Source organism: Chrysemys picta, chromosome 7, assembly GCF_011386835.1.
Source record: "Chrysemys picta bellii isolate R12L10 chromosome 7, ASM1138683v2, whole genome shotgun sequence".
Lineage (NCBI taxonomy): Eukaryota > Metazoa > Chordata > Testudines > Emydidae > Chrysemys > Chrysemys picta.
The window spans coordinates 42001249-42026108 of record NC_088797.1 but is presented as its reverse complement, the minus strand read 5'-3'; the positions used below and the strand labels follow the sequence as shown (position 1 = coordinate 42026108).

Below are 24860 nucleotides of genomic sequence, written 5' to 3'. Positions count from 1 at the left end.
CATCATCTGGACCCATGGAAAAGAAGCCCTTGAGGAATTCCATCATTACTTCAACAATTTCCATCCCACCATCAACCTCAGTCTGGACTAGTCCACACAAGAGATCCACTTCCTGGACCCTACAAGTGATGGTCTAATAAGCGATGGTCACATAAACACCACCCTATAACAGAAACCTACTGACCGCTATACTTATCTACATGCCTCCAGCTTTCATCCAGACCACATCACATAATCCATTGTCCACAGCCAAGCTCTAAGATACAACTGCATTTGCTCCAATCCCTCAGACAGAGACAAACACCTACAAGATCTCTATCAAGCATTCTTAAAACTACAATACCCACCTGCTGAAGTGAAGAAACAGATTGACAGAGCCAGAAGAGTACCCAGAAGTCACCTACTCCAGGACAGGCCCAACAAAGAAAATAACAGAACGCCACTAGCCGTAACCTTCAGCCCCCAACTAAAACCTCTCCAGCGCGTCATTAAGGATCTACAACCTATCCTGAAGGACGATCCCTCACTCTCCCAGATCTTGGGAGACAGGCCAGTCCTCGCTTAGATAGCCCCCCAACCTGAAGCAAATACTCACCAGCAACCACACAACAAAAACACTAACCCAGGAACCTATCCTTCTAACAAAGCCTGTTGCCAACTCTGTCCACATATCTATTCAAGGGACACCATCATAGGACCTAATCACATCAGCCACACCATCAGAGGCTCATTCACCTGCACATCTACCATGTACATTGGCCAAACCGGACAGTCTCTACATAAAAGAATAAATGGACACAAATCAGACGTCAAGAATTATAACATTCAAAAACCAGTCGGAGAACACTTCAGCCTCCCTGGTCACTCAATTACAGACCTAAAGGTTGCAATTCTCCAACAAAAGAACTTCAGAAACAGACTCCAACAAGAAACTGCTGAATTGGAATTAATTTGCAAACTGGACACCATTAAATTAGGCTTTAATAAAGACTGGGAGTGGATGGGTCATTACACAAAGTAAAAACTATTTCCCCATGCTAATTTTTTCCCCTACTGTTACTCACACCTTCTTGTCAACTGTTTGAAATGGACCATCCCTACAAAAGTTTTTTTTTTTCTCCTGCTGATCATAGCCCACCTTAATTGATTAGTCTCATTAGAGTTGGTATGGCAACACCCATTTTTTCATGTTCTCTGTGTGTGTATATACATCTTCCTACTGTATTTTCTACTGCATGAATCCGATGAAGTGGGTTTTAGCCCATGAAAGCTTATGCTCAAATAAATTTGTTAGTCTCTAAGGTGCCACAAGTACTCCTCGTTATTTTTGTTTATATAAATATATATATTTAATTTATATTTTGTGGATTTTAAAAATCTATTACTTAAAGGGAAAATTCTCCACTGTCTTGTCTCCCAACCTTGCTAATTATTCCCAAAATGTTTCACTGTCATTTATTAGTATTCTATTACTTGTGTGTAATATTTGGAGAAATAATAGTATATACTGCACAGCAAGAAAACAATTGTACAATAAGCTGATTATAATGGATATTTTCCAGTTATATGTCCACTCAGATGTTTTTTAATTCTAATGTGCTAGAGTGAATAAATCCAGCTTAATTGAAATTTGATTTGTAATTGACAGCATGGTGCTTTTAGCATAACGTGCCTAGAATATGGTTTGAACTGTCTGATAAAGTTATCACTTTTTTGTTTCAGGTTTTATACTCTCCTGGTGCTATCCACAGCTCTTTTTGGGAAGCCGCCTTTCAAGAATGTAATTGTAAATGGGCTGGTTCTTGCTAGGTTAGTATATTAGTTTTCTTTACTGAACAGCTTTTTATTGTCACCTCGTTGTAATGGGTTCAGATATGTTACTCTAAATCACAAGTGAGACATTTGGTAGCCTAGGAGTACATAGTGGTTATAGTTAGGTCAGTTTTGGCTACCAATGAGAGAGAAACTTGTCACAAAGTAGCAACGTTACAGAAGATGAATTTAACTGCCTGTCAGAGAGGGACATTTGTGTCTCCTATCCGGGAATTATGCCTAGTTCTTCACAGGAATATCTGCCCTTACTTATCGGCCACAAAGCTAATTAAAACTGGATGGAATTGAGGAAAGAAATGATATGCCATTGTACACAAGGAAGGATACCCTGTTGTTTAAAAGCTACATGTTGATTTGGAGGTTTATATGTTTTTTATAACAGTAAATATATTTTTCAGTGTCATAACTTGCCACATCTTCAGGATGATGATACTTATCCAAAGCAAATGTTTTGTTTTTATCCTCTTGCACCTTATTATGCACCTTAATTTCTCAGAGGAAGATGGAATCTTCTAATTGAGTCTGTAATTTAGGAGCCTATTGCTTCCAGATTTTCTCAGTGCTCTGGAATTGTCCGTCATGCTGAAATAGTGTGCTGAGTGCATGACAGTGGCATGGGTAACTGTAAACATATTGTGACAATCAGATTTGAGTTTTAATCAATTATTTGGAAAGGAAGCTGGATGTAAAAGGATACTTGGTTGCAACTCTTGTGTTGTCAGAGTCCTAAGAACTCATTCCCCACACTTGGCATTTGTTTTTTTTAGTGATGGCCAAAAAATGAGCAAACGCAAGAAGAACTATCCTGATCCAGTGACCATTGTAAATGGTTATGGAGCTGATGCATTAAGGTAGGAACTGGCAACTGTCTGTTTTTTTTCTGTAATGTAGATACCTAATACTTCAAATTCCTATGAATAGTTATATCAGACATGTATACCAGAAAGGATGTAATGGGTTTTGACAGATAGCGATAGGAAAGAACTTCAGTTTAGAGTATTTCAGAACTCTGTGGCAAGGAAGTAGTTGCGGGAAGGGATGACCCAAGGGATTGATAATGGGTTATGGAGCCTTGAACTTCTAAAACATTGGTTCCGATCCTAACAAGGCTGATAATGACTGAAGCTAATTGCTATCTGATGGCTTTTTGGTTAGGAAATGAGTTGTGTCCAGTTCCTATTATATAATATGTCAATTTAAGCTGACACTAATTGGTATAATTGCTGGCTTTATAAGCATAGACGCCAAGTATTTGAATGGTCATGAAAACTATGATCAACTCCTCCTCAGAGCTAGTTACTCTAGAATAGCATATCTGCACATAGGCTGCATGGTGGAGGGAAGCTTGTGCAGTCGCTGCTTGTGCAGTCGCTACCTGTGCTATATATTACCTATGGAGAAAAGATTTGGTCTACATTGCTGTTTAAGGCAGCATCTTTCATAAGCACTATGTTCAGTTAAAATTGGAGACAAAAGTGAAGGGGCAGATCTGAATATATTCATGTACAAAAAGCACCTTACTGATCAAACTATCTAGGGCTTTGGGCAATTTAAGTTGTTTCATTAAAATAATATAAATGCTCAAGTATAAGAGGCATTTAATTTGGCGGGGGGCAATAAAATCTCTTCATAACCTAAAGGTGGAATATGGACATTGAATATCTGAATTAATATCTTATTTATGGTTGTAAAGAGCCATTTGAATGTTGTTCTATTCAGGTTTTTATAATATGTCACCAGGCATCATGATTGCATGCTGAGACTATGGCAGATCAAATAATAAGTATGTGTGTCTGTGTCTGTTGAAAACTTTCCATTTGCCATAACTGAAACTTGCTTTAAAATTAACATTTATTTTAAGAAGACTAGACTTGTGTTTGAATACCTTGAAAAATGGAACAGAGGTCTCTACTTTGATACAACTTTAAAATTTAAGCTCCCCCCCCCCCCACACACACACATTTCAGAAACATTGAAATCCCCTTTTGGTAAATACCTTGTATCTCGTCAGTTCAGGAAGAAATTGTCATAAAAAACTAGATTTACTGTGAAGGCTTGAATAGAGTTCTTAAGTTGATCAACAAGATCAAACTCTTTTATAATAGTCTAACCATGGTCAGCAGAATATGAAGCACCATGACTGCAGAGATTCCCAGTTGTTATAGAGGCTTTTAAACTCAATGTTCAGTTGTTGTTTTTTCCTAATTTTTTTCTGCCTTAAAAAAAAAAAGGGTAAAAGGTACAATTCCATTATTTCCCCATTTTTGTTCAATAAAAGGCTAATTTCATTTTTCTGCCTGACATTCACTCTCTAATGTCATATTTATTTATACACACACCCACACACAGAGTATAAAGCAGTACAGACTAGGTTCATTTAAGGAAAGACTTCTGTGATTCAGTTGTTTGTGCTTATCCACTGAAGCACTTCTTGTATACTGTTTATAGAATAAGCTACTTTAGATTTTCTTGTCATTTTGGCACGGTTTCTATGCACAGTTACTTTAGCTTCTGTGAAGGAAGTTCTCCCCTCCCCCTCAGGAGAATCTTTACGAATGGTAGCTTCAAATTAGTCTCAGCATAGCAGTATGTTAGTAAATACAGCATCCCCAGCAGTTACACACATAAGCTGCTTAAATGTATAATAGGATGAGAACTCCAGATGGAAGGAATAGCTAGGTAGCACAGAGAGTTAGCACACTGGTCTCTGACTTTTAAAATCTTTAATTCCAGTGTTCTTTGAATTGTATGTGAAACCATTCAGTGTCTAAGAGCTTGTTTACACAGTGCAGCAATGCACATCAGAAGAGGTGTATAGTTGTAGAGCACCTTAAAGTATTGAGCTCTAACTGCCCTGTGTTGACCCAACTGATGCACTCTTAAAAGTATGTATTATGTTTTGTATTGTTTTCAAACAGGACTACATTCATGCACACTAGGAATCTTTTAGAGCATATCAGTGGGGTCAACACAAAGCTGTTAGAGTTCAACACTTCAAAGCCCTCTACAATTTTACACCCTTTCTCGTGTGCATTGTTGCACTGTGTAGACCAGTCCTAAATGTTAAAGCTACCATCACACTTGGGCAGTCTTGACCACCTTAACTCAGATGAGCTGTAAGCCAAAGATGAAGTCGTGCAGTGAGGGAAAAAGTGTGGTGTTCTCTCTTTCTCCCCATTTAATTTTCCTTCACTTCCATGAGCTCCAAAGAAGGTCCTCACATTAAAGGGAATGTATTTGTGCTATACTCTCCACTCTGCCTGCTTTGTATTTCCAAAAGCAGGGCAACAAAAACTGGTGGGGACTGCAGGAAGGGATGGGGTCAGTGGGGAGAGGAGGGAAATACTTATTTCTATGGGCGTCACATAATTTTTTGGAACCAGTTTAACTGTTTTGGTTAGGAGTGATATTTCTGCCAAAAGCTATACCAATACAGCTACTGATGTGGACATAGTTACATTGGTACAGCTTATTTCTTCTTCCCCTGTCTTAGTAGAAGCATCTTTATACTAGAATAACTGTGCCCACACTAGGGGGACTGCACTGACTTAACTACAGCAGCATAGTTAATGCAGTACAATTTTTGTGTGTAGATGAGCATTTGAACTCAGCAGTTTTTTCTTGCTTAACATGCTAAAAACCTATCCTATGGGGATTTCTATGCTTCACATGCTACAGTTAATATTTCTACTGTGCTGATCTGGATCAAAAACTGCAACTTCAGTAAAAATAATTTCCAAATATCAGTTGGTGATAGTTTTCTCTGCACCTTTTTGGAAAGAATGAACATGTAGACTTTGCCCTTCTTGCCATATCAATATATTTGTGATGGGGAATTGGCTTTCCTCAGCCTGATATCTAGTGCCTGATAAGGGTATACTAAAATGTTACATGAAGTTAGATTGATGGTGAGTGTGAACTTGCGTCAGTGATTGTGGAGTCTAACAAAAATGCTAGAATTTCAGAACTACATGGCAATAAAGGCAATGAAGATTTAGTGGCCAAGAAATGCAAGTCTAAGGGCTGTCTACACCATGCAGCTTTTAGCGACAAGGCTGCCTTGTTGCTAAACGTCAGCATGTGTAAACACTTGGGTTTGGTACTTTTGCCGACAAAATACTTCCAGCCCCGCAAGCCTCATTAGCGTTGTCAGCAGGAGAGCGCTCCTGCTGACAAAGCCACGTTCACATGGCCACTTGCGTCGGCAAAACTTTTGTCTTTCGCGGGGGGGCTTTTTTAAGTACCCATGAAGGACAAAAGCTTTGTCGACAACTTCACAGTGTAGACAGGCCCTTATAAGAATAAATGATTAATAAAAGTATGCAAGTTTTGTCCCTTTATTTGGATTGGTTCCAGAGTAATCAATTTCTTCCTACATTACCTTGACAGTAATGTTTCACTATTGTTAATATAATCAAGTGACCTAAGCCCCCATCTGCCAACACAGGTAAACAAATAGACTCAGCCACTCCTGCTGAGTGTCTGCAATTCTGTCACACTTTTTTTTTTTTTTTTTTTTTTTTAAATCAGAGGGCAATAGCTTCTACAGCTGAGCTTTTGTTTGCTTCACTGAGGCCTTATCCCTCAAAGTTCAGACTGGTATCCTAGCAATACAACTCTGTGAAAATGTGCTATTTGCATTTGGCAACTAATTTTCATGGCATGAGGTGCCAGAAGAATAAATTATGTATTCAGGAAAGAATATAGCAGTGTTATTGTTAATTCAGAGGTCGTCCAAGACATACATCTTTATCTCCTTATAGAAGATAGTCCATTGTGCAACAAAATCAAACCCCTATACTTTATACCACTTACCTAGACAATGTTTAACCTCAAGTATCATCTGCTGTCTAGGTCATAGAATCATAGAATATCAGGGTTGGAAGGGACCTCAGAAGGTCATCTAGTCCAACCCCCTGCTCAAAGCAGGACCAATTCCCAACTAAATCATCCCAGCTAGGGCTTTGTCAAGCCTGACCTTAAAAACCTCTAAGGAAGGAGATTCCACCACCTCCCTAGGTAACCCATTCCAGTGCTTCACCACCCTCCTAGTGAAAAAGTTTTTCCTAATATCCAACCTAAACCTCCCCAACTGCAACTTGAGACCATTACTTCTTGTTCTGTCATCAGATACCACTGAGAACAGTCTAGATCCATCCTCTTTGGAACCCTCTTTCAGGTAGTTGAAAGCAGCTATCAAATCCCCCCTCATTCTTCTCTTCTGCAGACTAAACAATCCCAGTTCCCTCAGCCTCTCCTCATAAGGTCTATCTTCTCTCACTCATGAGATAGGAAGGATCTCCAAGAAGATCACCTATATTTTCTTCTCTAGAAACCGGAGGCTTTTGATGATCTGCAGTGTGTTTTTTGAGACAGTCTCATTAATGCCAATCACTGTAAACAATCAGTCTTTCTCATACTTCTATTCATAACGAGTCAGGCCATTATTCACCATGATGTCTTGCTCACACACCAGGGTGCCAGGTTTTCAAAGACCTACGGTGTAGGTGTTTAGGGTTGGGATTTTTTTTCCCTAGGGGAATTGGAGAAAAGTTGATAACTGTCTTTTTGTGTCTTGGGTTGGAGTCCGAGAGTCCTATATGACCAAATGTTCAATGTGGAGACAATACAGGTGTAAAATGATTAAAAATGTTAAGTCCTGTAAAAATAGGTAAAGCCAAAGCACAGAGAGTTTTGTATGGCTATAATATGGACCATAAATAAAATGTCAAGGTTGTAAAAGTTAAATCTACTGCTTCGTTTTAACTCTTAAGGCAAAGCTTTTTCCCCCTCCTTGCACACAGAACTGATGTAAAAACACCTGTACACAACATTAAATACCAAATACATCTGAAGCAAGTCAGATAATTTTCTGCTTCAGTAAACACAGGCCATGTTGATTTTGAGGTAAAGATATTATTGCAAGCTGAGCAGGCTCAGTATAAACTGCTTTAAAAAGGCGTTTTACCATAAGCAAGTGTCCTTAAAATGACTGAAAATAAAATAAACTCTTGTTTTGTGCTAGTTTCTTTTCTTTACGTTCAGAAGCATTTCATTCTGACTAGCTTTAAAAACAAATTTCATTTGAAGATGCATTTAGTCCATAACAGTCCATGCTTCTGGTACTATAAATAATTTATTTACAGTGTCTTCAGTGTCCTGTAATTACACAGCTGCCAGTACACAAGGACACCAGATAAAACCAAGAGAAGTGCATGTTTTCTGAAGCCTGCAGACAGTAGTGTTTGTTACTTTCCTAAGTTTATTTACAGGCCATTTGCTGTTGTGGTAACTTTGGAACACAGTGGGTAAAGATTTAAAATGTCATTTATGTAAAATAAATTAGGAAAATGTAGAGACGACAGTATTATTGGTTTGCAGTGTCTGTGTTATACATTATTACCAGCCCTGAAAGTTCAAAAATCTCCAGTCACACTTACAAATCATGTGAGACTGGCTCACAAATTATGAGATTAAAAAATTATGTAGAGTTTTTGGTCTGTTTGAAGATCTTTGTATTTCCCCTCCCCACCTCCACTGTATGTGAGGCAATTAGTGTCGTAAACTCTGCCAGATTTATTGAGTAAGGTAGCCTGGATCTTCCAGCTTATCCCCCATTCTAATGAATTAATTTTTGTGTCATTCCCCCCTTTCTCTTCCCCTACCCCATGTCCATTCTGCCAGGCCTGGGTGGGCAGCTGCCTGGGGTCCTCTTCACTCCCTTCACAGTGCTGGTCCCTGTGGGTACTCACTGTGGGTGTGCATGTGCTCCATGCCCCTCAGACTGGAAACTTTTCAGTTGCAGTGTCTGTTGGTCCATGCCTGCTCCCTTTGCTGCCTTGTGCTCCCAACCAAGGGTATAAGGGGCATCACGGACCAACCACCTTGCTCCAGTTCCTTCTCTAATGTGAATAGAAGAAGGTCTAAGCTACTCTTCCTCAGGAGGCAGGAAAGTGGGTGACTGGGCTGAAGTTTGTGAGGGGACTGGAGCTTCTTGTATCATTTTGAGACTGGTTCCAGATCCAGCCAAAATCCTGTGACTTGAGAACAAATCGCAAGAGTCAGTGACAGCATGTACAAAGACTTGTACAATGAGATTTGCTATACCAAAAAATAAAAAAAATTGGAGGTCAAATTGCTGTTTCATTTATTTAGTAATTAGACATAATACTGAACTATTTTACATTGCCACATATGAGTCATCTAAATTCAAAAGCAAGTTTCTTCTATTTTTAAACATGTATTGAAGTCCAGCTTTTAGAGTTGAATGTTAAATTCAAAGTAGTACACATTCCTGTACTGCTGACATTCATGCTTTACCATCTATTTGCCCAAACAGCTGTATTTCATGTATTATGTTTATGTGAGAAGGTCTTTCAAGAAGAATTCATGGTCCAGTATTTTTGAATGTATTCTGTCAGCCCAAGTTAGGGTTTTCAAGTGCCCTAAAGGAAATCTCTGTATAGATTCATTAGTTTAGAAATTTGTGTTCTAAAAAGTTTATAAAACATGACAAATTGAGTTCTGAAATAAATCTGTTACTGACCATGTTGAAATCTTAAAAAGAAAAGCTTTTTGGCAAGTTGAATGAAGTACTACATACATCTTTATTTTAAATAATTGTATAGGTTAAGTTAGCTGAGTGAGACACTAGTTCTGACCTACAGTAGTCTCTGTTCTACTTAAGCTAGTAGAAACCAAGTTGTCTCTGTAGTTTAAAATACTAGCTTAGGGCAGTGCATATATAAGGTTTTAAAAGATAAATTTTTTCAAACCGAATTGGATACATATTATGATGCACTGAAAAAAAGGTAAGTGAATATTGTTCTCATTATTACTGCAAAAATATAATATATATCTATTTATATATTTATATTTGTGTGAACTACTCTTCTCCTTTGCAGCAGATTTACAGGCTAGAGGCTTCAAATCTCATTCTAAATTGTTTCAGATTTCACTGCTTACTTGTAGACGTATAGTAATTTTTAACCAAACACAGAAACATTATGCATTATTCTAGGTACCGGTGTTTTTATTTGGTACTTTAAAAAAAAAAATGTTGGCACACTGAGTGCCTGGTGGAGGAAGTTGACTTGTTTTGTTCAGTAAGGACACCTTAAGTTCTGTATTGTTGGCTCTAGTGGGGTAACTGGTTAAGAGGAATAGTGGCTCAATTTGACTTCATGTGGCTATGGAAATGGATACTCCAAAAACAAGCACCCACTATCCTGTCCTTAAGATGAGATAACGGGGGGGAAAGGCAGGAAGTGAAAATCCCTTGTCTAAGCCAACGTTAAAAACTCTTATTTGCTCTTCATGCAGTATGGGAAAATCTCAACTGGCAGCTCTTAAAGTAGTCTGTTCTGACTGGCAGAGTTGAGCAAATAGTGGGAAGATATTTTCCCATCAGTTATGTTCTCCTTAATGACTTTGCATCTCTTGAGCCACACTGTAGGAGTTGTGAGCCTGCCCATGTAGGCCCTGAATCTTTTTGTGCAGTACTGGCATTTAGCCGGCATGTGCATAACATCCCTCAAGACCAATATTCTATTGAATCAGGTTGTAAATACCTGGTTTCCACCATGTCTCCATTCCTTTCTAACCACTAGCCAGTGCAGTCCTGGTACCTTACTCCCTCTACTTCTATGTGGGAAAGTTAGCTTTTTGTTACAAACCTTTCAATTTAGTTAATAGGATTAGTACAGGGAAAGTTGTTGAAAATTTTCTTTGTTTTTTCCCTCCTTGTTATCTGACTAAAATATACCGGGGGCCTTGTCTATTGTGGTGGAGGCAGAGAAAAAGGCAGGGATCAGTTTCCCTTCCAAAACATCAGTTGGATGTTTGCATGGCTAATGGTTTTCAGTGCTTTTGGGAAGGGCGCTCCTCCAGGGGATATGCTGTTTGTGAAGTCATCTCTCCCAAGATCCAGAAAGGAGATTGGGTCAATAGGGTTGTCTTTCTAATTAGATGAGACCTGTTGGCTCAGGAGACACTGATCTGAGAGAATGCTTCTTGGACCAAGTAGATCCAATTTGAAACCTTCCTTGGTATTGAACTTGGGATCCTTTGGGCCCCATGCTGTTAGAGGAAGCCCTAAAAACAAACCGTTCATCTAAGTAGTATCAATTGCTAAAGGACGTAAGACTTTCAGATTGTGCCAGAGAAGAGCTTTGTCTTAACATGGATTCTTGAAACCTAGAACAGTCAAGAGACACTTTCTGAAGGATCCAGCAATTGACTCTGGCCTCAAGGCAGCCAGCCTCCTTGGATTCCAGGTGCAAGCAGGAGCGATTCTGAAAAAGGAGTGGCCTTCCTTCCTGCTGAGCTGATTGGATCACTCCTCAGCATCAGGACAGCTTTTGAATAAATCACAACAGCAAGAGCACTTCTCCCTTATGGACTTTAAGGAGAGGATATATTAGTATTCTGATTCATATTTGGTTCTTAGTCCTGACTATTTTCCTTTTGAGTTCTACCATGTTAATACTGGTAGTATTCTAGCTGGAACAAGAATATGACCAGGGTACAAACCTTCATATTTTCAGCATGCTGTACCTACTTACAATTTTGTCTTTTTATGGATTTTCTTTTCTGTGAATCCATCCCCTCTAGTGTTTTTCTAACACTGTGGCACAATGTTTGGAATTTGCTATGGTTTGTAAAACATTTTGATAAGTATTTGCAGGTAAGCTTTTAGAGAATGTAATTTTTTCTGTTAGAATGACAAGCTTTCTAATATGAGAAATAGAGACCATAGGGGAAATGTCATTAAACTTCTTCCTAGTTGACCCTATTGCACTGTTTCTCTGCAGGCTGTACCTCATCAATTCTCCTGTGGTAAGAGCAGAAAACTTGCGGTTTAAGGAGGAAGGAGTAAGAGATGTGTTGAAGGATGTCTTCCTGCCCTGGTACAATGCGTATCGCTTTCTCATTCAAAATATTGTGATCCTGCAACATAAGGTATGAAGTTTTGAGACACTGAGAAGGCAAAGACTAGTTTGTACACCTGGTACTATTTCTTGGTGGATTATGTTATATTAATAACATGCCCTCTTGCCACAAAGCTAACCCCACCCCCTTAATCTTCTTTTATTTTCTCCATACCTTCTCTTGCTAAGATCCTTAAGCCTGGAGTATGGTTCTCTGACCCAGTCCACCATGCTTCCATCCTGTGCTCCAAAAGCATGAGCCATAGTTCACTGAAGTCAATACAAGTCATTTGCATTGACTTCAACTCATTTTGAATCAGGCCCCAAATGCTACAAACGTTAATCTTCCTTTCTAAGCCATAATGAGTGCATGTATGTGTATATCAAGGAAAATAGAAGGTACAGAGGAAGGATAAGGATAAAAAATGAGGTTAACTCTCAAGTTGCATACATCAGCAGCCAGAGTTAACTTACTGCTGTAGCTCTTTAGTCCTATTCTTCCCACTCCTTATGGCTTGGCTACATCCCTGTCATAAATTACATTGTAAACATCATTTTTAGTTGTCTGTAAAGCACTGTGTAGGTTTATGATGTTATAAAGGAGGTGGAAGTTTACGGACGTCTGTAGTATGTTAGCTTTCTTGCTCTTACAAATATTATTCCTTTTCAAGATATAAACATTTCTTACAGTACAAAGGTGCTTTTATTTGGTTTTGAAATAAACTTTATGCTATAGCAAGGTTATAGTGTTGGAACTGAAATAGAAAAATTGAGCTGTGGAGTGAACCTTCTGTAGTACGTGTTCGTTTTAAGCCTGGCTTCAAATCAGATCAATGTTGCTAGCATCACATTTCGACGAGGAGTAAGTTCACCAACCAAACGCTAACTACTGAGGACACCAGAGTTAACACCTAAAAGCGAAAGTTAGTTCCCACTGATTTAGTTGCTCTTTATTTCTGTAAATCTAACACATCTGTACACCAGATTATCCTAGTGCTTCTATTGGACTCTGGGATCAGGAGTTGGTTTGATGTCAGGGTCTTATTTTGAAGAAATTGAACAGTGTTGGAAATTGCACCATACCCTGTCTTGCACCCTTGTTCTCGTACCGAGCCTGTAAATCTGTCCCTAATTGAATAATCTGGACATGTTTTCTAGTTTAAAGGCAGCAACTGCCACAAATCCATCCTTGCCTCCTTGAGCGCCAGGGCATGTTTTGCTTCATAGCTCACAACTAGGTAATAGGAAAGGAGGGTTTGAAGCTTTGACTCTCTCATCTTGCTGACTTTTGACTTAAGTTTGGAGTGATAATTTCTCAGAGCTTCAAAAGCACTCTTGATAGCATACGTACCAAAAAAATCAATGAAGTCACCAATAAATAATAAAAAAAAATTACGGAGAGTAGTCTAATCTTCTCAGGATTACTGTAAGAACTCTCATACTGGGTCAGACCAAAGGTTCATCTAGCCCAGTATACTGTAAATCAGTAATACTGAATAAAGAAATTCATCATTCCTAAAAAAAGTCACACATGCCACCTAAGATAACTGCATTCACTGTAGATTTGCATAAAAATATTTAGTAGTCAAGAATACTTGATACTAGACATTCATGTACAGAAAAGGAGGATAGGACAAGAAGCAATGGGTTTAAATTGCAGCAAGGGCAGTTTAGGTTGTACATTAGGAAAAAATTCCTAACTCTCAGGGTGGTTAAGCACTGGAATAAATTGCCTAGGGAGGTTGTGGAATCTCTGTCAATGGAGATATTTTTAAGAGCAGATTAGACAAAGACCTGTCAAGGATGGTCTTGATAATACTTAGTCCTGCCATAAGTATGGGGGACTGGACTAAATGACCTCTCAAGATCCCTTTCAGTCCCATGATTCTATGAATCACTTAGCAATAGGAAGAGGACAGCACCATGTATAACCTATATTGCATCTTTGTAAAATAGTTACTATCTGCAATAGGTCTTTGAATGTAACCAGTAAATGTCAAGAACTAATGAAAGACACTGGAGTAAGTGATATGTGTTTTGAACGCTTCCTGTTAATCCACAAAAAAGATCAAAATGTCTTTCCTCAGCAACACTATTATTTTGCCAGATGTTGAAATTTTTACATATGTGGAGTGTGGGATCCTTTGAAAGCAATTTCTTCCTTTCAACAAAGTCATCATATAACAAGTTACCACTTATTAGTGCAGACATTTCCAATAGGCTGGAAACTAAGCAAAAACTAAGCAAAAAGTTCAGACCTTGTAGTACTCTTGAAATTATGGTAGCCACTATTAATAATCACTTTGGAAGACTGCCATTTGAAGTGATAATGGCAGCAGACTTCAGTAAATAGTTGTGCAAATGGTTTTACCTTTTTAGTAGTAATCTTTTCAAGGAAAGTTTGGTAACTACCTTATAATTAACGAGGCTTTTCTGAGGATCCTCACAGCCTTCATAAGAAATTTCTCATGTTCCCTAAAAACATTCAATTTTTTTTTTTCACCTGTGACCATGGAATTAGCTGAAATGAGCTTTGCAGCCAACCATTTTGTGCTGTCATCCCATTAGATTTTTGCAAGATCAGCAGAGCTGGGGTTAGGAGACGTATGTGGAAAACCTGGACCCTTCAGCAAATAATTTTTTGATTCAGCAAATGTAATTTTTCTTTATGAGTCAGTAATGAAACAATACCTCAGCATAGAATTAGAAGATAATATGCTGCTGAAGGTGTTATTTTTTGGGTAAGACCTAATATAGAGGCTCTGGCCACTTGTTAATTTCATTATACTTCCTGTAAGAGAGAAATACCTAATCCCAGTGTCCTGGCTGAAATCTGGTAATTACATTCTGCCCCTTAAAATTGCCATTGCAGTTACAGTTGGGTAAATTATTGTTCACTTTCCCCACCCTGAGTTGTTGTGTAATCTTGTTGTGCACTATTAAGCAGCTTGCACTTTGCACCACAGAGGTGGTTGCATGAATAGTGGACAAAGAGATCCATATGTAGTTTCACTTGTCTGGGCAATCAGTGGAAGAATCCCAGTTCAAAGATGAGCTCCTCAACTGAGGGTATGCCTACATTACAATTAGACACCCGCGGCTGGCCCGCACCATTGACTCAGGCTTGTGGGGCTCGGGCGAAGGGGCTATTTAATTGCAGTGTAGATGTTTGGACTCAGGATGGAGCACGGGCTCTGGGGTCCCAGGCCTGAACTTTTACACTGCAATTAATCAGCCCCTTAGCCTGAGTCAGCTGGGACAGGCCAACCGTGGGTTTTTAATTGCAATGTAGAGAGGCCTATGGCCAGATGTGGTGTACTGACTTAAATTCTAATGGCTTTTGCTTTCCAGCCTTTAACAGCCTTGATATGGTATAGGTTGGGACTGTGGCCACACAATATTGCTTTAAGTTTGCGAGAGAGAAAAGGTGGGTGAGGTAATGTATTCAGCTGTAACATTCTGAATACAAGGTGGAACAGATTATTTAGAGTAAGTAGTTAACACATATTTCAAGGGACAGTGGCCCATTAATATCCCAGCAGTCATAGGGGGAAAAGGGAGGAGGGGGGGAAAGCCAGGAGCAGGGGATTACCGGTAAGTGGGTTACAGATAGTTGTAATAAGCCATACATCCAGTGACTCTGTTCAGTCCATGATTTTTAGTGTCTAGCAAAATGATAAAATTAAGGTCCCAGGCTTGTCTTGTGAAGGTATAGTACAGGATTTCTTTGAGGATGAGGACTGAGAGGTCAGACCTAGAGTGACAATTGTTTCCCCACAGGTGATATGGTGTTTTTGTCTTATTTTTCTGTGAGACTTCATTCGAGAGCATAGTGATTGTCTGGTTTCACCCACATTGTTATTATTGGGGCATTTTGTGTACCTCGTCCAGTGCACCACATGCAGTGATAAGTATGTGTAGGATCTCTGGATCTTGAAAGGTGTGTTGTGGGGGGGTGTTGATCATCAGCAGTGGAGAGATGTCTGCAGGTTTTGCATCTGTTCTTCTGGCAGGGTCTGGTGTTGCTTTGAGTTGGTGTGCCCTGGTCTGTGGGGAGCCTGTTGGGGTCGGGGGGAGGGATAACTCAGCGGTTTGAGCATTGGCCTGCTAAACCCAGAGTTGAGTTTAATCCTTGAGGGAGCCACTTAAGGATCTGGGGCAAAAATCTGTCTGGGGATTGGTCCTACTTTGAGCAGGGGGTTGGACTAGATGACCTCCTAAGGTCCCTTCCAACCCTGATATTCGATGATTCTATGCTTCTGATGATGAGGTTGTTTAAAGGCCAGAAGAGAGCGTTCAGGAAAGATTTCTTTCAGGGTGTGCTCCCTATCAAGTATGGGTTGTAATTGTTTGATACCCAGTATGGGTTTCCAGTGTGGGGTGGTAGGTAACAGCTAGTGGTGATGGAGTTTTATTTATGTATTGAAGCAGGTTCTTTTGGATTATTTGTGTGGCCCGTTCCTTGATACAATCTGCTTCTCTGGTGGAGTGTCCTTGTTTGGTGACGGTGCTTTTAAGCATGTTAAGGTGTACATCATGGACTTTCTCCTCAGAGCATATTCTATGGTATCTGAGTACCTGGCTGTAGCTAAGATTTCTTGGTGTGTTTGGGGTGATAACTGGATCTGTGAAGACAGGTATGTTAATCCGTGTATTTCATGTAGATAATTGTTTTAAGTTTGCAAAGCAGTTTGGGATCTTTTTGGATGGAAGATGCTGTACGTGAGATACTATTTCTTTACTATACCATTACAAGAAACCTTGTGACAAAGGCAAGCCTCCTATATAGAAGAAATGTATTTCAGTGGCATTTGGAAAGAACAGTTCTTATTATTAGGAAGCCTACTGTAATTACTTTCAACAAATAACAGAAGACTTCCTATTTCATATTTTCTAAACAAGATGCACTTGCTTAAAGGTCACATAAAAACACATGTGTCTTACCATGTCTCTTGCTAATTCTATGGTTGGATAAGTGTGCCTGAAAATTAGTGCAACACATTCTTGTCCATTTTTTCCTTGTCTTCAGACCTAACCCTCTCAAACTGATTTTTTTTTTTTAAATTAGATTTTTCAAGAATGAAAATCCTCACAACAGGGATAGCAGGCCTTTAGGGAAAACTTGTAGGGAGTGGTATAGGGGATTCAGTAGGGATCTCCACTGATCATTGTTTAAAAGCTGCGCAGTTAGAAGTCAATGTGATATTCTCCCTCCCTCCCTGAAAGAGCAAAGTGAATGGATAGATTACCAATTTAGCACATATACTTCTAGCCTTTTCCCACCTTCTCTTTTGCAGTGTATAATACATTAGAGTCCAATGTTCAGGGGCAGTGGACAGTGCTGCCTCTCATGAAATGCTAAATATGTACAGTAATGACATGATGCCTGCCTAAAATTCCTCCGGCAGTTCCAGTTGGGTTTGCTATCCTTTCCACCTACCCTTAACAATTCTTTTGGGTGTGCTGTTGAACAACTGCTGCATTTCAAAATGAAAGTTATTTATATACATCTCTACCCCAATATAACGCAACCCGATAGAACATGAATTTGGATATAACGCGGTAAAGCAGCGCTACAGGGGGCTGTGTGCTTCGGCGGATCAAAGCAAGTTCGATACAACGTGGTCTCACCTATAACGTGGTAAGATTGTTTGGCTCCCGAGGACAGCGTTATATCGGGGTAGAGGTGTACATGTCCTATATCTATCTATATAATTTTCACTTATGTATATTTTAACACACACACACACACACACACTCAGAGTCAGTAAAGTTTGTTACATGCTTTGGATTCCAGCTGGATGAAGGGGATGTAAAATCAGTATCATTAGCCTGTGTTTATAAATTGTGATTAGACTACATGTAAAAGGTGTAAAACATGGGATTATTGAATTCCTTTGTGTACTGTACTACTATTTCTGTATTCTAATAAATACAAAAAACTGATCCCTTTTGTAGTTTACATTGTTGTGTAATGAAACCGGGATCAGTGCAAGTCAGTTTATCTTGGCTTTTTCTGTTAATGTGTCCCAAGAACAAATGTGTATCTGACACTGAGTACTCTTACTAACCAATGTAATGGAGAAGAGCCTGGACAGGAGGCTTTTTTCAATGGATAACAAATGGGCTTTTAAGGTAGGATGGTCATGGGAGACTTGGATTCAGTTCCCTGCTTCACCACAGACTGTGATCTTGGGCAAGACACCAAGGCCTGGTCTACAGTGGGGGGCGGGATCGATCTAAGTTACGCAACTTCAGCTACGTGAATAACGTAGCTGAAGTTGACGTACTTAGATCGACTTACCGTGGTGTATACTCTGCAGTGAGTCGACTGCTCCCGCTCCCCTGTCGACTCTGCCTGCGCCTCTCGCGGCGGTGGAGTACAGGAGTCGACGGAAGAGTGCTCGGGGGTCGATTTATCGTGTCTAGATGACATAAATCGACCCCCACTGGATTGATCGCTGCCCGCCGATCTGGCGGGTAGTGTAGACATACCCTTAGTCTCTGTCTCAGTTCCCCATCTGTAAAATGAGGTTAAAATGGCACTGACCTAACTCTCAGAGATGTTGTGAGATAAACACATTAAAAGATTGTGAAGCGCTTTGAGATCTGATGATAGATGTTATTTTATAGGATTTAATGTGTTCAAGCATTGACACGCTATACTACTATTCATTTTTCCAATGATGTTTATAGGAAGATGGAAAGGAATTCCTGTACAATGAGAACACGATGAAGGAGAGCAACAACATCATGGATAAATGGATTCTTTCCTTCACACAGTCACTCATTCAGTTCTTCAAGGCCGAAATGGCAGGTATGTGCATCTTTTGCTTTTTGTTTCAGTTCAGAAAAAGATTTCATTTGAGTAATTTTCACTGACTGGTGACTAGGGAGGGGCTTGCAGAAAGGATGCATTTATCCAGGGATTTTCAGATTTCAGATCAGACTGCATGAAAGGGGCAAAAAAATCTTAAAACAATAACACAGGGAAATGTGCAGCTACAGAATATTAATTTAATTGATGTACATGCAATTCTTGCTGTTATAAGAACTTAGTTCTGGTGATACCGTGGCCTTCAACCTGGAGTAACTTCTCCCACAATGAAGTCTGTAAGATGACCACAGTTTTTGAAATACTCACATTCATTTCACAGTGCTGTTGAACTCGCCCATCTGGGCTCAGTAATAAAAGTTTATTGAGTTTACCTGGAGCAATAGAACCTTTCAGAGATTTCGGGCAATTAACAAACCTATTATGAAATACTAATGAATCTGGAAGTAGTGATTGAACGACAGTCTTAAACAAAAATGCGTTCCTCCTCCTCCCCCAAAAAATTGAGAGTTGTGAGGAAGATCAAAATGGTAAAAGATAATTTCAGCCAGATAAAATAATCTTGAGAAATAACCATATTGGGTAAATTTCATCCCACACTGGGCAAATCGCTTGACATTGTTTCTGAGGTCAGTAACCCTCTTGGATATGTTGAAGAGAATGGATTTCTCTAGTTGCTTCTTAAATCACAGCACCATGAACACATTAAAAATATACTATTTATCATTTTTATGGCTTATTTATATAAAATATCTGTTTCATGCTGTCACATCTCTTCATATGCTCATGTTGTATTGGTGTGCCATTTAAATGTAGGAGGAAGGTGCAGGAACCCACTGAAGCAAGTAGTCTGGTGCAATGAACTATATGCCCGTGAGTCAAAGCATATTTTAAAGGGCACTGGACACTTAGGCTATGTCTACACTGCCCTGTAGTTGGGACTACAGAGTTGTGAATAGCAGTGCACACCAAAGTGCTGCGCTGTGGGCTCAGACTAAAAGATTCCTAATTCCTATTAAATATTGTCTTGTTTGAAGAGGATTCCATTAATGCGAACTAGGAATATTTCAGTTTGTGCCCACAGCGTTCACACGCAGAAGTTACAGTATTGCGCTTTGTTGAATACTACTATTGGCAGCCCTTTAGTCCAAACTGTGGGTCAGTGTAGACAAGCCCTCAGAGATATTTGCAAAGGAGGTTGGCTTTCACCATCATAGCACTTGTTAAATCCCAAGAACTTTAGCATAGCTTGGAAGCCTATGAATTCTTCAGTTGTCCAAGAAAGTATTCTAGAAATCCTGCACTGAATTATTGAGGCTGCAGTTATCGGAGCTGTTCACTGAATTAATTCAGCTTATGGTAGCAGTAAAGATGTTTAGGGTGTGGCACAAATTGCACTTGAGGGAATCTGGTACACAACTATTCCATTTATTAGAAATTTGTTGTAAAACTCTGCAGAGGCTTTCCTCTGCTTCTATAGCTTCGTGAACTCCCTCTGGTGGAACCTTGACTGCCACGAGGACAGCTCTAATGAATTTGTTCCCTTTGCCATGGTAAAGCGATTCTTTCATCATTGCCATGATGAAATAGGCTTATTGGTTGAATATCAAGTTCTGAAATTGTGACCAGAATGGGAACAAGCCTCATGTTTCAGAGCTCTGAGTACGTATCAGGTTAAAAAAGAGGAAAGACCCCCTAGGGCCATCCTTTCCTTGATTTGTAGAGGAAAGAATGCAGATATCTGGGAGAAGAGTGGAAAAGTAAGTTTTTTTTTCTTTATATGGTATCGTATTTGTGCACACATTGAATAGGAATTGGTTAGAGTTCTAAAGAGAAGAGTGTTGATAGAAAAATGCGGGGAAGAGATCTCTTCTTATGCGTCAGATCTCTCCACCTTGGGTTCTTAATGGGGGAAAAAAAATCTAACAAAGAATGAGAGAGATGTTATTGACTGGCTTTATAAAAAAGAAAAGTGTGTATTTTGCTAAGAAGAAGAAAAACTTTCACTTAAAAGAAAAACATAAGAAAAAGGAAGTCAAGAAGCTGCTCTGCTGTAGCAATATATTGATGTTAGATGCTAATGTTTATTTTTAGGCTGGATGAAAGTATGTTACATTCCCCTAATGAGTATCACATCTCATGTTGAGGTGAATGTTGATGAAAGCAATATTTTTACTTATACTTCTGCATAAAACATCTGAATCCATTTAATTTGCAAATACATTACTGGATTTCACCAGCTTTACCTTGTCATAATCTGCTGTACTTTTCAAAAAATTAATATCAGCTTGTTTTTTTGATGAATTTTCACATTTATACTTTTATATAATCAATTAGATCAAAGAGGTGAGACTTCAAAAATAATGAACAAATAGACATAGTAGCATTTATAGTTGAAGAGTGACTGGAACTAAACTTGATGTATGTCACAGTGGTCACTCTTGGCAATAAATGCCCGTGACGTCATAGTTACTGTGCTAAAGATCTAACTAACTACCTGGATAAGAATAACTGAACACAGAGGAACCAAAATCAAACCAATTACAATGGAATCCTTGTACTTAAAAAAACTGTGTTGAACAACATAAGAGGCTATTTTATGTGTGTGTGTGAAACATTTTAAAAGGGCACGAAATACTGCACTGAATGAAAAGGTAATTCACTGCACTTCAGCTTTATTTCTCTTTTGGCAATTTCTGTATTCAGAATATAGCTAAATTTCATATCAGTTGGCCACCTACAGTACAGTATCTACTTGTAGTCCTAAAGCACCATTTAACCCCTTGATAACAGCTGAATCTGTCCACATTTTTAACCAGCAGTTTAGGTAGCCAGCATCTAGGCTAAATTTGATTCAATGACGGTTGTCCCTATTTTGTGTCATACTTAAATTGGGTGGCATTGGAGGAAAGGGAAGAGAATAAGAACACTCCAACTTCTGGGTGATTGGAGCCTAGAAAGAGTTATGAAAAGTTTATAGGGTAAGAAGAAAGTTGACTGAAAGTCTCTTGACATGGGAGCACTCCTACGGACCTGTTTAGAAGTGGCGCAAACAAGTTCATTAAAATGTGGTGGTGTTTTTTTCAGTGACTTAGAGCAAACTCGGTCACTGGAAATATTTGAAATAGCTTCAACTTTTTTTTTTTTTTTAAAGGGAGAAAATCATGCAAGTGCTCTGATCTTAAAAAGTAGATCAGTCTGGTTCCATCTTATTTGTGTGAACTAAAATGTCACATTTTTAGAAAAAATGGGAATAACTTGTATAACTGCTAGTGCTTTAAAAACAAACGGTTGCCACTGTTAGAGCGGGAGCCATTTTTACCACCTGCAGTAATTTAACTTATTGTAGTATTTCCCAGTTTATACCTTGGTAAAAGTAATATTGTGGTAAATGTTTTATTGACACCCAATGAATACTCTCACTCCTAGTTGCTCACCAGGGTGCTGTGCTGAACCAAAACTTGGTTCCTGCATGCTCTTGACTTCCTGGAGCTACACAGAGTATAGGCACTTTCTCTCTGGGTCTGAGTCTCTAGGCACACACTCCATATCCAGACCCCATGTCTGGCACTCCTGATGGCAGTGGAGACCCTCCAATCCAAATGCCTAGGCCCTGAAACTAATCTCCCCCAAGTTTGTCGAGAAGCTGCTGCATTCGCCTAGAGTTCCACCAAAGCCAGGATCACAGGTAACCAAACAGTATATATTGTTGTAGCTATAATATAGCCATCAACGCTGCATAATATTGTTTGTTTTTAATGCACTTACGAATTTTAAACTGGGTAGTACCAAACAACTGGCCACATTGCTTAACAAATGCCAAATTAAAATTAACCAAGTTAAACAAAATTTTAATCAATAAAAAAATGTTTTATAATGAAATTGTTGGTTAAACTTTTTTTAAGCTTATTGTTAATTTTAATGTTTAACCAAACATATCATATTTATGACTGACACTTGCAAAAAAAAATTAGTATATTATAATACACGAATGATAGTTATATCCTAATTATTACAATGAAATAATGTGGTGGTATAAAAAGGTTTAATGTTGTTGTTCTTTCATACTTTTGCATGCAAAAAATGTTTTTGTTGCAACAACAACAAAATAAAACCCCCAAATTAAAAAAAAAAAAGTGGTTAAGTGAAATAAAACATATAACCAGAGACAAATAATCTCAACATCGTTATGTATAAGCATATAATATACAATACCTTACAAAGGTTTAAATAGATAAACTACTATACAATGAATTAGACATTGCTGTTTAGGGCGGGTCCAGAAAACCTAAGGGTTAAAACTATTAATTAATCAGTACTTAGTTGACACCAACATTGACCAATAAGGCAGATGGTCACTGAAAACTTACCCATTTTTAAACAGAATAAATAATACCTAGAAAAACTACTTGAGTTAACCTTCTTTTAGCTAAATTACACCTTAACTTGCCTATAAAAATAGTTTAATTAGGCTATGAATGTTCAGGGGAGACACTTCTGGCTGTTAAAAACAAACAAACAATAATGATTTAACAAAAAATAACAACAACGCATGCTTTAATTACCTAGATAAAATAAAAGGAAATTATAAACATTTTATAAGGAGTGAGTTTAGACACTTTTACTAAAACGGTGAATTGAGACCTGTAATAATAATCATCACTGCTATGTTGTGTGAAATAGAGGCTGCTACATTTATTTATGTATTTATTTATATATATATATATATATATATATATATATATTTTTTTTTTTTTTTTGATAGAGGCTTCAGTAAAGCTTTAGTACATCCTTAAAAATGATTTCTGTAGAAAGCAAAAAAGTTATACATTGCTGATTTCCTTTACCACAGCCATGGTGTGTCCAGAATCATCATTAACTTGATACCAATATTTGGGATAACACACAATAGCCAATTAGCTACATTAAGAATATATTCTTTAACAAACAAAACTTTAAACCAAACAAATTTTGTAGGTATGGTAAATTAGTTAATGCAGTTGTGCAGCAACAGAATATATATATACACACATAATACTTTAATTTACGTAAGGGTTTTACTTTTGATCCTTTTCCTTTCTCCATGCTGTCATATGTTACAGGTTAGAAGAGTAATGAGCAGTGTTCACTTTACCCCTTGCATTTATATTAGGCATATCCTTGTTTTAAGGTTACCTTATATCTTACTGATATTTTTGAAGAATGCTAAATTAAATGTCCCTATATGACAGTTTATTTGAAATAAATATTATAACTTGGCTGTATGGAATACCAATTTTAATTTCATTAAGCTGAATGTAAATGCAAAGCATTTGCCTGGTCGGTTTTTATTTTGTTTTAAACAGATACAGACCAGGGAAGTTGCTCCCCTTTTTTATATACAGCAGCAGATTGGCTGCTGGCCTAAGAACTTGATTTTTTACTGATTTCTGTCAGCTTTGACTAAAGAAATCACTCTAGCAGAGCTACAATTTAAAGGCACAGAGGTATATATGCCTAAACACCCTTGACTTTAATTTACTTTTAAAAAAATCATTAAGGCAAACATATTTTTATGGAATCCTTTTAAAAGATAAATTTTATCTTTTATTTATTTCACACACACATTTTACATAAATCTTTCTACCTACCTGACATGGAGGTAGAAAGATTACCAATGAGTGATCGAAGGTTTGGCAGGTTCCAGGAACTCTCCGATGGTTTACGAAATACATAGCTACAATGCCTTTGTGAGCAACTAAGCTTTTGTTATCGTTTGATAAATAGAGGTTCCTTCTTTCGGTCCTTTGAGACATACTCATTTGACCATTTCTTTGTATCATTATTTAATTTAGTCTCCTGGACTCTTAACACATTACTTTGGTGGAAGTGTCCCTTCCACAATTTCCCGGTTAAAGGCTTTCAACACACTTTCCTTAATCCTCCTACAGGGAGTATCTGTGATTCTCTCCCTCATTGACCTTTATAACAGGGAGCACCTTACAGTGCCTCTCCCCACTTTGACCGGTTAACAACCTAAAAGGAGGGCCAGCGACCAAGGGACTTCATACAATACCCTTGATCTTCCATCCGTGTCACAGTCCAGAGGAGTTTGGGGGATAATCAAGGTTAGCTCGTCTGAGCCTTTCAGCTTACTAATGGGTTGAATTGTTTATTAGCTCCCTCTACCATTTACACAGAGACCTCTGATTCATAAGTGGGTGCATTTAATATGTAGTAGTATGTATTTAATAGCTAGCTGAAACATTTTTGGTTGAAGCATA

The 24860-nt window shown here is 38.4% G+C and overlaps 1 protein-coding gene across 4 annotated transcripts in view; it reads left to right on the top strand.

Annotated features, from left to right (window-relative positions):
- Nucleotides 1-24860, top strand: part of IARS1 (isoleucyl-tRNA synthetase 1) — a 237148-nt gene that overhangs the window by 150480 nt on the left and 61808 nt on the right. For all 4 annotated transcript variants that reach the window (XM_065551253.1, XM_065551252.1, XM_065551255.1 and 1 more), the window contains exons 18-21: nt 1723-1809; nt 2601-2684; nt 11646-11793; nt 18459-18579. In XM_065551253.1, coding sequence (XP_065407325.1) covers nt 1723-1809; nt 2601-2684; nt 11646-11793; nt 18459-18579 — 440 coding nt within the window. The remainder of the gene's footprint in view (nt 1-1722; nt 1810-2600; nt 2685-11645; nt 11794-18458; nt 18580-24860) is intronic.